The sequence below is a fragment of the Nesoenas mayeri genome, assembly GCF_963082525.1.
Source record: "Nesoenas mayeri genome assembly, chromosome: 4".
Taxonomy (NCBI): Eukaryota; Metazoa; Chordata; class Aves; order Columbiformes; family Columbidae; genus Nesoenas; species Nesoenas mayeri.
Genome location: NC_137540.1, coordinates 12,260,148 through 12,274,527, shown reverse-complemented (window position 1 = coordinate 12,274,527; position 14,380 = coordinate 12,260,148). Strand labels below are relative to the sequence as shown.

The 14,380-nt window shown below is 37.4% G+C and overlaps 1 protein-coding gene across 4 annotated transcripts in view; it reads right to left on the bottom strand.

Moving 5' to 3' along the window:
* BLTP1 (bridge-like lipid transfer protein family member 1) overlaps positions 1 to 14,380 on the bottom strand; it is a 126,855-nt gene that overhangs the window by 52,337 nt on the left and 60,138 nt on the right. For all 4 annotated transcript variants that reach the window (XM_080343187.1, XM_080343184.1, XM_080343185.1 and 1 more), the window contains exons 32-43: positions 13,679 to 13,825; positions 13,170 to 13,297; positions 12,520 to 12,722; positions 10,128 to 10,325; positions 9,247 to 9,458; positions 8,783 to 8,934; positions 8,290 to 8,440; positions 6,700 to 6,852; positions 5,224 to 5,464; positions 3,702 to 3,850; positions 1,615 to 1,834; positions 550 to 708 (exon numbers count right to left, since the gene is read on the bottom strand). In XM_080343187.1, the coding sequence (XP_080199313.1) occupies positions 550 to 708; positions 1,615 to 1,834; positions 3,702 to 3,850; positions 5,224 to 5,464; positions 6,700 to 6,852; positions 8,290 to 8,440; positions 8,783 to 8,934; positions 9,247 to 9,458; positions 10,128 to 10,325; positions 12,520 to 12,722; positions 13,170 to 13,297; positions 13,679 to 13,825 (2,113 nt within the window). The remainder of the gene's footprint in view (positions 1 to 549; positions 709 to 1,614; positions 1,835 to 3,701; positions 3,851 to 5,223; positions 5,465 to 6,699; positions 6,853 to 8,289; positions 8,441 to 8,782; positions 8,935 to 9,246; positions 9,459 to 10,127; positions 10,326 to 12,519; positions 12,723 to 13,169; positions 13,298 to 13,678; positions 13,826 to 14,380) is intronic.

The window sequence follows — 14,380 nt, the reverse complement described above, 5'->3', positions numbered from 1 at the left end:
ATTTGAGGATTCTGAACAAGAATAATAAACAAGCTGCCATAAATTGTTAAATATCTGCCTCTTTATTACACTGAAGTCTTTCCCTTTCACCAGCTGACAACTTACCCTCCCTGAGGAATGTTACTCTCAAAATACATGTTCATGTTTAGCTTCAAAATTGAGCTGAGAAAGAGCAAGGACTCCAGTGTACAGAATCTTCATTACAAAACCAGCATATGTAAATGAGAGATCAAAAATAACTAACAAAATCCAAGGAACTCTGTAACTGAGGATGATTTTTTGGCTAAGCTTTTGGCAGCTTCACGTGGTTTTGTAAGCTGCACTTACAGTTCCAAATGTACAAAAAAAGCTAAATTTTTGAGGGCAGGGTGAAGAAAATGAAAATAACATTTTTGCTTTAATCACATTTGTTCATTTTCCAGTTTGCTGAAAAGTTCCCCAAGTATTAAAGTATTTACGTCCATTGAACTTAAGTCATTTGATAAGAAAGTGAACACAGGAACAGCCGACCCAGAATGATCTCTTAAATTCAGCTGTGATTAGCAATACCTGTTGGAAGACTATTGTGTCCAGATTTGGTGGCTGGACTTTCTTGTACTACGCTTCCTCTGTTGCCCACAGCATTTGACATCCAGTTATAGAAACTCACAGAAGATGGTTCAGACAGCAAAGGATGTTCAGATAACATGTCTGTGGCCACAGTATTTCCTATACAGATAAAACAGTAGCTTTAGTGTTTGTATCAAAGTCCCCAAAAACCAGGAACATAGCATAATTTTACCGACAATACACATTTACTATTAAAATAAGCCTAATCCTTAATGTTTATTCCAGTAAATTCTGTGGCAAACAGCACTACAGATGCTACCGCAGAGGTAATACTAGGAGACTAATGGTTGTTGCACTACAAATGTCTTTGCATTTATTCATCTCTACCATTAATTAGAAAAAGGAGTCATTAAGAAACCAAAATACCTTTTTTTCTGAATAATAGTTCATCCCCTGGCAGCAAAGGAGACAGGTTTTAGAGAAACTGCAGTACAAACTTCTCTATTTTTCTTTATATAAATTATAAAAAAATCACTCTGAACAATAACATGGAACATAAAAATGTCAATGTATGTATTTCAAACTTCTACAAAACATGTTTGTTCAAAAGGCCATTACTAAAAATCTGCAAATTATTATACACACACTAAGTTACTGTAACGTTAGTTTTAGTCCACTTTTTGACCTACTTACAAGGTCAAGAAAAAAATGACAAATACAGAACGTTCACCTAATTTCCTTATTAATCGAAAAATATTAACTAAAGTAATTATGTACTATACTCAAAAAGTAATAAGGCTAAGTAAAAACATAATATTTTATTTATTTTGTTAGTTATCATTTCTTTTTCCAACTTGATGTACTCACTGCAGTGAGTATTATAGGAAATGGTATAGTGTAGCAATGTCTAGGAACTGCTGTCAAAAACTAGGATTATTATCGGGGGGGAAAATGGTGGAGGTAGGATCTTAAACAGAAATAACTCAAAGTGAAAATATAGTACCTTTTCCAAATAAATTCAAATAAAATCAATCCTCCCTTCAGCTTACTTATGCTACATCATACCTGTTCTTGTTAAAGAACTACTTTTAACTGCAGTTGTACTTCTTTGAGGCGTCCCTTCCAAAAGATTGTGCAGGCTAGGAAAGCTCCCAGTAAGATAGCTGAGCAGACTCTCCTTTCTCGGACTTTCTTTGACTGCCATTCCAGAACGGCCAACGTGTACTGGTGAATCTGTAGCTGTATCTCCACTAGTGTAACTTAAGGAATGATACGGATGTATACCCTTGTGAAGAAAACAAAGAAACTAATGAAGTACTGTATAAAGTGCAAAAGGAAGCAATATTTACTCTGAACATGAAACTGGAACATAAGAACTACCAAAATCTAATTCCTGCAAACTTTTGGACCAGTAGCACTTCATTTGGGGCAGGTTATACGCCATGCAGGTATTGTGCATAAAGATGCTATTGAATTCTCAAGTATTGAAATAATTCCACATGTTAAAACAGTTTTAAAAGCTGAAGAAGTAACAAGTGGAGCTGCAGATGTGTAGAATTATCTAAAGCAAATTTGCAGAAGGAACAGTACATACCACTGAATGTAAGCCTCATTTGTATTTGGTCTTCAACTGAAGACCAAATCCCTTCCATCCATCCCTAGCATAAGCAAAGTGCAGCCTCTGGGGAAGGCAAAGAATGAAAGCTGGGGACATCTGGCACCAGGAGGAAGGCTCCTGGTCCACCTAAAGGCTTACAAAATGAAACAGGTTCTCTGCCCTCAAAATTGAACGAGAGCCAGATGCGCTTTCAAGCAAAGCATCTGTGCCACATAACCCTAAAGCATGCAAGACCACCAGGAGGGAGCAGTAAGCGATAGTACTGGGCAACCGTCTGCTACAGGGGATAAATGCACCAGTATACGCTAGGATCCAATAAGCTGGAAAGCAGCTAGGCAGAAAAGGACATGGAGATCCTGGCAGACACCAAAGCTGAATGTGAGGCAGCAAGGCGTCCTTGCCCAGCTGTCCAGCTTGGGCTGCATTAGGCAGTAAGTTGCCAGCAGGTCAAGGAAGGGGATCCTACCCCCTACTCAGCACTGGTGAGGCCACACCTGGAGTACTGCATCCTGCTTGCAGGCTCCCCAGTACTGAAGAGAAATACTGGAGAGAGCTCAATGAAGGGCAACTAACATGATTAAGGGACAGGAGCATCCCTCCAATGACAAAAGGCTGAGAGAGCTGGGACTGTTCAGCCTGGAGAAGAGAAGGTTCAGGGGGATCTTATTTATGCCTATAAATACTTGAAGGGAAGATGCAAAGAAGATGAAACCAGGCCCTTTTCAGTGATGCCAGCTGATAGGGCAAGAGGCAATGGGCACAAACCAAAACACAGGAGGTTCCCTCTCAACATCAGGGAACACATTTTTCCTGTGAAGGTGACTGAGCACTGGCACAGGTTGCCCAGGGAGGCTGTGGAGTCTCCATCCTTGGAGATGTTCATAAGCCACCCAGACATGACCCTGGGCCACTGGCTGTAGGTGGTCCTGGTTGAGCAGGGGGGCTGGACAACATGACCTCCAGACATCCCTTACAACCTCAACCACTCTGTGAAAAAACATAGCTGAAAAGGAATTGGTACAAGCCATCAAGCTGCCTAACAGAAGGCATACAGAAGACAAAAAAAACCTCAGACACCAACAAACAAAAGAACCCCACACCACACTCTCAAAAACCTACAAATATTCACAGATTCTTTCTGTTCAGAAAGTAGAGAGAACAATGAAATCTTGTCGTTTTCTAAAAAGCTTGTGGAATCAAACAACCCCACACGCTACGTCAATCTTAGATTTTGTATAACAATAGTTAAATCCTCTAGATGAGAAACCAGAAAAGTTAAAGAACATCCTTAAATGATACATAGATATATTGTCTTTAGGCTTGGCTCTGAAGCTCACTGGCAAGAAGACACATCAAGAACACACACAGAATATACACCAGCTGATCACGCATCGATTTTATAGGATAAGGAGCATACTTTCCATGTGTTAGTTACTTTTTAGATAAGTATTTATTCATCTGCAGCCTACAGAATTGCTTCTAAACAGGCCAGCTACAAACCACTTTCCCATCACGCACGGTGCTAGAAACTTACCTTTATCTTCAGCACAGAATCGCTGTGCGTGTGAGTCTTAGATAGTTTCCTCATGATCTCAGCACCAGTTACGGGCCCAGAGGAGCCACCAGCAGGGGGAGGGCGATTGGCTGTTCCTTCTAAGAGCATGGTGTGCTCACTGACGGTAGCTGGAACCAAGCAAACCATTCTTCTCATTTGTATATACACGTGAGGAACCACGATTATCTATTGTTAGGTACATTATCTATTATTAGGTACATTTATTTACAAGTAGTCATGAAGTTCCAAATTCTGACACACACCTACACACAGCTGTCTGTGGAATTCAAGAGAATTTTAAGACAAATAAGAAAACTTCAGACACGGGCCTAATGGAATTTATGTAATAATCCAGGTACAAAACTTTTTGTCCTTCTAATGTCATAGAACTGTTGCTCCGAGCTACAAATCCAATAGGAAGTTGCCAAATTTCACTTTCTTTTGCTAACTCTGGCATGGCTGATCATTTTTTTGAATTAAGATGCTTATATTTGCATGACTTAGATCTATAAGCCCATCTATACAAGGCAGCAAAACTGCTACTTCCAAAATTCTTGGCAAAAACCAGAAGAATATACACAGGGGGGAAAGAAACAAACAACTTAATGACTGTAATAGTCTGTTTCTGCTCAACCAAAGCAGATATTTTAAAGAAGGAGGAAAAAATGTCCATCACACTGTATGATTATATACAAGTTTCAGAGACAAACATCTTTGGTTTTGCTGTCTTTAAGCTGATAACTGCTACCTGGCTTTTAACCGAAAGCACGTTCTCCTCCTGATTCTTTCAAATTATTTTTTCTTCAGTGTTGCATAATTCTTACTTGAGAGAAGAAAAACATAAACATTCTAAGTCTGAAGACAGTACATAGATGGTACAAACAAAAAAAGAGTCAACTCAAGGCAGCAAAAAGAGCGCTCCAACAACACGTATTTATTTATGCCCTTCCTTTCTGTGGTTCTTAAGTCAGCTTTGTATCAAATACAAACCTAATTCAGCTGCTTCTGTTAAACTGGCCATGTATAAGCTGGCAACAGAAATCTACCATGTATGAAGTAGTAAAAATGAGAAGGAAAAATAAAACGTCTTCACAAAGAACAAATAAGAAGGTAGGTTTGAAACTATTCCTGGGAGAGCTCATAGAATTTCATGTTACAACTCTTAACTAAGGTCAGAAGCCGCACAATAGAATCCTATTTGCAAGCTAAAAAATAATTAAGTTTATCTATTTCGTCCAGTACATAACAATACAAAGTATGTGAAGAAATACAAGCCTCCTGTTTCGTTTTCCCCCAAACAACTATTAAAATTATTATAATACTGTAATTATAATTGGCAGCAGCAGCTTGAAAATGAAGATGATTCTAAAAAAGAAGCTTGATGATTTAAAACGAAGAATGATAATGTACTCAAGCATTAAAACTACAAAAGATACAAAAGCTCTGAGAGGACCTACCTATCCCTATGAATGTATAGGGACACAGAAGAAGAGAAAAATACCTGCATCAAATTCAAACTCTGCTCCATCAGCACTGGTGTCGCTCTGAAGTCCCCCTCCGTTGTCTAACCCGAGTCCATCCTCATGCTCGTGGCAGGCGTTTGGCTGCCACTTCAGTGGCTGGGCTGGCCTGTGCAAGCTGACTCCTTTAAAGGCTGGGGTCACCACAATGAACTTCATCCACTGCCTTGCCAAAGCAACCAGACCTTTCTTTAAGGTTACTAGGGCAGGAAGGCCATCGCTCTTAAAGAAAAACAAACATTAAGATCGCATATCTCAGCATTTTAAAGTAAACTGGGAAAAAAAACCCAGTCAGAACTCAACTCTTTGTGCTCAAGAGGCTTATGACAGAACCATGCTGGCACCACACGACGTCTGTTCAGACATAAGAAGCCACAGCACTAACAGATAAAGCTTCATTGAACACAGTAAATACATTCATTTACATTTACATGACCTGAGAATCGTGCCCAAGAGGCCAACAATGAACAACAGGAAACAGGTTTATTAAATATGAACATAAATGTACTTCAGTAGTCATAAGGCTCTGAATTATAGACTAAAATTCACAACAGCACTAGACTGACTATAGAAACAGAACCGAAATTAAAAAAAAAATGTGTTTTTTTTTTCATTGTTGGTAAGCAGTACTTTAAAAACATAAATTTGAGACAAAAAATAGGGATTGTTTTTATTACATCACTGAACTGTGCTAAAGAAAAAACCAAAGTGCTTCTCATTTTGACCACAAATCAAGCAGTGCTATTTCTGCCACAAGCCGAGCTATTTCTGATCACAGGGCTCTCAGCTCAATGTGGTGAAAAACGTATCCTTTAAGCCTGACAGCTGTGGAACTGGATTAGGATAATGACACAAAATCAGGAACAAACACTCCTCCTTATGCCTAATATGTTTGTTCAAACAATTATTTACCATTACGATCCAGGCATTTACATTCTGAAGCCAGCAAAAACAAATTAGATTCTTAAGCCTTAAAGTTTCTACAATTCTAGCTTTTTTCTTAAACTGTCTGCATTATTTAAGTGTTTCTAAAGGACATGGAAACTCGTTCTAATGAGAGAATTTGGAATAAGCTGATCAGTGCAGGCATTTGCATTAATAATTAAGATTTATTCAATTTTAAAACTACAGATGCGAATTTTTACCACTTTGCTGTTATCTTTAAGAAAAATGAAACTGGATAAAAAGGCCATTAACAATTGTAAAGACATATCTTTTTCTTCTATGATTTCTTACGTATTTACTGCCAAAATAGCTCAACAAAAAATATGCTTATACAGAGGCCACAACAAAACCAGCATATCTCAAAGAAAATGAAACTAGAGAAGCCATATCTACTTGGGTCATATTTTCTTGTTTGTTAACTTTCCTTAAACGGTTACCTAATTTAAGACATTAAAATTGGTACATCTGAAACTAAGACACTGAGCTATTTCCATTTTTACAGGGTAACTCACCATGGTAGCATCCTCAATAATGGAGTAATTTGCTTGATGAAGGTAATGGTGCAATATATTACACAGTAAACAAGAAGGATTTTCTTGCAAGAAACGAGCCACTTTGGTAAGCCTGTTGTACTTGCTTCTCAGAGGAAAGTGCACGCTTTTATTCTAGATTAAAAAGTAACAATTTTCCACATATGAACACAACTTGCAAATAGAACACGCGCATGAGCTACAAGATTTCATCTATGGTACCACAAAATTCTAACCCCATTTTGAACTTCTGCAAAGAGCTGCTACATGGATACCTACCTTGTTTTAAGAGGTGGTATGTGAAAAAGTCATATTTCATGATTGATTATTTATACGAAGTAATAAAACGAAAGACTGGATTCAAATCCCAGGCTTTGCAAAGTCTTCTAGACTAATAGACAGATAAGTGCAGATAGCCAAGATTTGAAAAGAAACTATTTTCAGTTAAAGAAAAGACACTTTCCTAATTTGGTTCAATGCTAGAAAAAGGGTAGAAAAAGAAATAGGAAGGGAGGCGGCAATAAGAGACTGCTGCAAATGATGATTCTTTGAGTACAGCAGAAGACTAGCCTGACACTAAGCTCAGTCTTATGATGCCAGACGGGATCTCGCCAATGGGTATCACCTCAAAATCTTCCCACTAGATGGTGCCAAGTAAACAAACAGCAGAAGACTGCCTACACACAAGAAAGTTCCGTAGCAGATCACAGTAACACCTGATTTGTCGTACAAACTGTCTGTTTTGCACTTCTCTCTAAACTGTTTCACCCTCACTATGCTTGTCCTCCCTTCCTGGAGAAAAGGAGGCTGAGGGGAGACCTTATCACTGTCTACAACTACCTGAAAAGAGGCTGTAGCATGGAGGGGGTTGGTTTCTTCTAAGTAGCAAGTGATAGAACAAGGGGAAATGGCCTCAAGTTGCACCAGGGGAGGTTTGGATTGGATATTAGGAAAAAATTATTCATGGAAAGGGTTGTCAGGCATTGGAACAGGCTGCCCAGGGAAGTGGTGGAGTCACCATCCCTGGAGGGGTTTAAAAGGTGTTTAGACGAGGTTCTTAGGGACATGGTTTAGTGCTAGGGTTAGGCTGGGGTTGGACTCGATGATCCTGAGGGTCTCTTCCAGCTGAAATGATTCTATGATTCCTCTAACAAGCAGATCCAATAAACACAATGATTCAATACATTGCAGCAGCACATAAGTTCACATTTTCTCCCAAAAGATGCCATGAATATTTCATAATTTAACACACTTCCAGATTGCATAAAATATACTGGATGCTACAGCCATATTTCTTACTTTCAACTGGCAGAACCTCTAGTTATGTTACTTGGAAATGCACTTCTGTCAGAAGCACAAGATTTTTCCACTAGAATTTTTTTCCACTGAAATTTAGATTCCATAGAAAAAGCACAAGTGGTGAGTTTTTGTGACCACTTCTGGAAGTAAAGGGTCATAAGAGGTGCTACAAACTCATCAGTGAAAACAATATCCAGAACCCACAACAGCTATATATTACATATTGCACTGCTCTGTTCTGATACGCCTATTGATTTTATAAAGGTCATTTACCTCTAAAGCTTCTGTCATAATGCAACCCATAACAGCACAGATTCGCAGGGTTCCTTCAGTTTCTAACTTATTTAATGATGATTTCACTTGATCAATGGGAACAAGCCAGGCACCAACTGCAGGTGTTGCCGTACTCAAGAGGTTCAGCTGCCTATTGAGAAAAAGAAAAAGAATTACGTATTCACGTTCTGCAGCAGCAATTAATACAATTTTTGAATGCTATTATGAATGACATTCAAACAGGTAGAATATAACAGAAAAGGTCTTTTCTTCTAATCATATCCAACTAAAAATTTTCTAGCAATATTTCCATATAATGAGAACCATCAAAAATTGAAGCAAAAGTTACCGCAACATACGTAAAATCCAAAATTCTCATTTTCAGAGAAGCTTCCAAAAATATTGGAATTACATTCAGAATCTACCAAATACAACTGTAATTTAGCAAAGCAGAATTGTCACCTTCATTCTTTGAAATCAGGTAAAATTATACCTTGAAAATATATGGGCTGGAGAACGCACATTGGTGGGGGCGGCAAAACTAAACCAAATTTCTTTGATTGTTAACTTCATGCTGCAAGAGTCAGGGGGAGGAGGCATCAAGGGTATATCTTTTTTCAGGTCATCAGATTCAACCCCTTCGTCCTTAAAAAAGGAAACAAAGTCAAAAGTGAAACTGTTTTCCAAAGTGATTACACTGAAAGGCACTAAAATATCATACAGTGCACTGTTCAAAAGAAATGGTTTAATATGCATTTAGGCAAAGAAGAAAATAAGCTAATTCTGCTCACCATCTCTCCCAAGACAATACCAAGAGACCTTGCAGAAAGCTGCAAGTTTAGTGTGCAAGCAGACACGATTAATTCATTTGGCACAATTGTCAATTTGATTATTAATTCTTATCACTTTAAAAAAGAACAACCCAAGACCGATCATTTCAACACAATGCACACATACCTGCTCATCTGAAACCGAGTTTCCATTAATATCTGAGGAGGGACTTATTCTGTCACAAGGAAGATTGTCGTCAGACACATCGGTATTATACCCACTACCAGTTGGAGAATCGGAAGAGTTATTTGATGCAAGCAATCCACCTCTCTCTGTAGCACTTGATTTACCCATGACTCCAAATGTGTTATACAATACTGCTCCAGATTGTCTTCCTCCTATAAAAACACACACATCAACACTGTAAATGTTTGCAACGTGTCAACTTGTGTAACTTGCGTCCCATAAAAAAGATCTGCTCTTAAGAGGAGAAATGCGTATGATTATGGTTAAACAAGATAAATTGTTGTGTAAAATGGTAATGTATCACTACAATTTTTATTCCACAATTTAACAGCTAGTTGTAGAGCTTCCATTAGTTTGTTCCAACTAGATGAAGACAACTCATGTGAAAATGTTTTTAAACATTCCCCACAAAGAACAACTTGGATGACAGGAAATACCTGTATATTGTTTCCTTTTCTTTTTGAAACTAGCTTTCCCCAGCCAAAGCAAAACTCTAGCCCTTATATGCAGACATCTACTGTGAGTACGATTGCAAGGTCAGGATTTAAGTGATCAGTGAAAGCATCGATTTTTACCTTCGCTTTAAGTCTGGAAACTGCTGAAACCAGTTTATATGGAATTATTTCACACAGGAGTGGCATTGAGTACTAAAAGCTCCTTTATTCCATTATCTATTATGTGATATAGTTTATTTATACTAGGCGTGTACTATTTAGTATCACCTATATTCTGTAACTTCTAGTCAAATAATTGCTAAATTAGAAGACCTAACAACAGAATAGTTAACAGTTTCATAAAATAAAGCCTACTTAAAGCCTTACCTTTTATAGTTAAATTTTCAATTCCACACTCAAACATTATCCATCCCCACTTCTCTTGACTAGGACCAATTCGAGTTACATCTGGAACAGCTTGTTGATCTGTTTCATCCACAAAAGCAAATTCATCCAGCTCTTCCAAAGTAAAAAGAACTTTTGATTTCCCAAAAGGAATAGCTGTTATTGCACAAGTTCCAATATCTGCGAGAAAAAAAAACCCACATATTTACCACTTGGTTACAAAATGAAAAGAACTTTCCATCTCCAAATATTTCTCTGACGTTTCTATAAACACTGTTGTTTTGGGAGTGTTGCCTCTCTAGTATCCCTCAAACAGGACAGGGGGAAAATGGAAGTAAGATCAATAAAAAAGAAGCAAATAAGGAAGATGAAAACCTTTCCTCCTGGTCTGTTAAGATGGGCAGCGTAGTTTTTAAGTTTTGAAAAACAAGGATTGAGCAACACAAAGTTAAAGCTTCAAGACATTCCCAATCCTAACACATTTGCCTTCATCTTTTTGTCGATTTGTGGTTCCAAATACATGTACAAACAAGGTCTTCAGATTTCTATCTGAAACTGGCAATTGGCCTGAAATTATTTTACCAAAACCACATTCCTAATGAATCCCCAAGGTTTAACAGCAACAAATGACAGTGACGCTGAAAGTATTCTTGGATAATCTGTTTCGGTAGGCATGTATCTGGTGTTAACTATAGCTTACTTTAAGGTTATTTAGAAATAAAGTTCTAATTTTGTTTTAAGGTCTGCTGCTTGGTTGGAAGCGTGTTGATGTCTATGTTGGGAGAATGTAAAGTGCCAGGTCCCACTGACTCCTAAGAAAACATAGACCCAAGCAGTTTTTAATTAATTATGATCTTTGTTGTCTAAGATCCAGGAGGGGACTATGACCCCTTGATTTCTTTCATGTTAGGATGTAGCTTAAATATAAATCCTTTCTTCTAGTGACATTTCTGAAGGAATATTCTAAATAATTTTATACCTATTGCCTATTAACTCACATACAGAGCTAAATGTCACATATCTGGGGAAAAGAACTACACTAAGTCATTTCATATCCCTTTTCAATCCTCCCTCTCTGCCTCCAAATTATAACTGAAATCACTTTTGAAGAGCATGTGAAATGCTAAGATACCTAGGAAATACATTTCTCAAACCTTTTAAATAGAAGATGATGGGTTTTGCTGGTTAGAATTCAAAAATTAACTGGCCTTCTTGAACATCTGCAGCATACCCAACACAGGACACTACAGCTACAATTCTATCCATAAACATGTAAAAAAGGAATTAACCATTTTAGTGTTCTCTTACTGCTTTTGTTTTCCTCCAATGCTATTTGCTCACTCACACTGTGCACAGGGTTTTTGTTTGTTGTTTTGGGTTTTTTTGTGGTTGGTTTGTTTGGGGTTTTTTTGGTCGTTGGTGGTGGGGTTTGCTTTTGTGTTTCGGTTGTGTGGTTTTGTTAGTTTGGTTTTTGTTTGTGTGGGAGTTTTCTGGATGTTTTTGTTTTGTTGTTTCTCTTTTGTTTTGTTTTTAGATTCTGTAGTTTTGAATCCTACTTGTTTCACAGAGCACTTCCTCATGTCCTAAAGATTCCTATTCTTTGTAGTACAGAGTAAACCACAGCACTAACTGGTATAGATTCCACCAAAATTCCATCAATTTTAACAAAAACTGCATCTGCTTTTGGTCATCTTAAGCTTTTCCACAGTCAGTAGTTATAGTAGCTGAATTTAATTCATAACCTCCTGAAGGAATTTCCATCACACAAACAAGAAACAATTGAGTAGATTTCATTTTCAGTTTTATAGTCGCTACAGTTAGAAACCTACAGTTTCCATTATTCAATTTTCCATTATTCATTATTCAGTTTTCCATTATTTCCATTATTCAATTATTTCCATTATTCAATTAACAATTTCATGCTGAAATTGTCAGTACAACAGGTATATTATATCTTGAAATTGTTAGAAAGTAGTAAGACAGCAAATAAGCATTTCCCTCATCAGATGACAAAAAATGGTAGCTGAGAAGAGATCAACTGGGAAGAAGGGAGCTCAGACCTGAAATTTTCCCAGTGCTTGTCAATCTTTACAATACAACCCATTCATCACACAAACTGCTTTCAAGTTAGTCTTGATTATTTTCACTCTGTCTGCATTTAAATGTAGCACTTCAGTAGAACAACAGAAAATAATTGGGAATAACTGTCCTAAACTTCTTTTTAGAGTATCTGCAAAACCTCCAGGTTCAAGTGTCTTTGTGTTGATTTAAAAAAAAAAAAAGGAAGATAACCAAACCACAAGACCAAAGCAAACTATAACCACCTGCTTCTACGAAAAGTGACATTTCCACAATTAAAAAAAACCAGGCTTACCTGTGGTATCAAGGCCTCTAAGTTGTCCATGAACACGATGGATGTTCAGTTTAGCAGCAATTTCTTTTCCTTTTTCTGCTCCGGCATTGGATCGCAGAGAGCCAGAAGACTGGGGCTGCATTTTACTGGTTTGCATGTAGCGATCAAATGTGACAGAATTCCTCCCTGTTTCTGCATTGTTTGGAGTCTCCTCAACTATACCCCTTGAATATAAGGGAGAAAAAACCCGATCAAATCTCAGAGACATTTCATTTGATTTTTACCCATTTAAATTGTTAAGTGACATTGGCACAGCAGTATTAAAGAATTCTTTGTAAGACAGAAGACAGACAAACTTCGGCAGAAAAATACTGAAAAGTTTAATTTTATCCTGCATGTCATTTAAGCAAAAAGGAGTTAAAACTAAGCTTCCAAAATTATTCCAGAAGGGTTCGTCCATTTCTTAAAGAAACTGCAATTCTAATTAGATATTATATATAACTTTTTATAAACCATAGAAGACGCATTTTATTGCTTAACTCAGCCACGACAACTCTTTCAAATACTTTCCAGAACTGCAAAGCTATGGTTCAAAGAAATTGCTGTCACTGTAGGTCTTTTGACTGCCATAACAAGAAAGAGCCACTAATAGTGATATGCATTATTCTTACCTATTCATACGAACTTGCGTAGCAATTCTATCAAAACACAAAGCTACGAGTGAAACGTGAGTCACGGTTTTCCCAGAAGAAACTCCTGGCGATTCATCAACAGATGCTTGTAGTAAACACAGGTTCACCTGTATTGAAAATTCCCCCAAATAGTAAAGAAATTTAGGAAAACATGTTACATTAAGTGCACACAACTATTTTCTGATACAATCTTGTCTTATAATTATCAATACAATGAAAAAAAAAAAAAATAAAACCATCACACCTAGAGGATGTAAAAACATAAAGACATTGCAGTCAGTTATTCCTACAGTGGTTGTTATTTAACTTGCACACCTACCAAAATCAAATTGAGCAGCTACAAAACACACTATCCTGTCAAAAACTTCAGTTGTCTATCACACAAACACTTAAGCTTCAGTTCAGCTTTTGGGGAACTGATGGGGATGCAAAATAAGGGTAATTTGTGAGGCACTTGTCTACTAATAAGCTAAACAAAAAGTTGTTACCTTTGGTACAGTAACATTGGCCTGAAGACCTTTAATTGTCACATTATCTTGCTTAAGTGAGAGATTGGTCTGTGCTGGTCCCTGGTTTGTTGTTCCTGTAGTGGTAGTGTCTATTTTTGTTCCTCTAATATCCTGCTTTGAAGATAACTTGGAGGGAGGAAACAAGTGTTAGCACGTAATGATTTATTCTCAGTGAAACTCAGAGCTGCTAAGTTAAAGAGTAACAGGATAGTTTATTAGCACAGAAGCAGCAAGAGATTCTGACTTCATGGAAAGCACAATACCATGATTTCTAAAACAAGGACTGTAGCACTTAGAGATCAAGTAGGTTTAGATCCAAAAGGGCAGCAGTGTCTGCAATGAACTGTCTAATGACCAGATTTCAGCTGAAAGTTTCAGTTATATGGAACAACTTATCATGAAGCAAATAATCAGTGTCTGTAACACTGTGAAGTCTAAGAAATCATGAAATACAGATATGTTCATTAGCTCGGACAGAAAGAACTCCTAATTCTGCAGAATACCACACAGTTATTTCAAGCTACTTTGTCTTTTTTAAGGTATCAGATGAACTGCAAAGAACACACATGCACTTTCACAGCTCAGTTTGGATTTCCTCTACCTCACAGAAACTATCGCCCTAACTACTGTAAAATAATAACTTATGTAATGCTGATATGAATATAATACATAAGAATATGA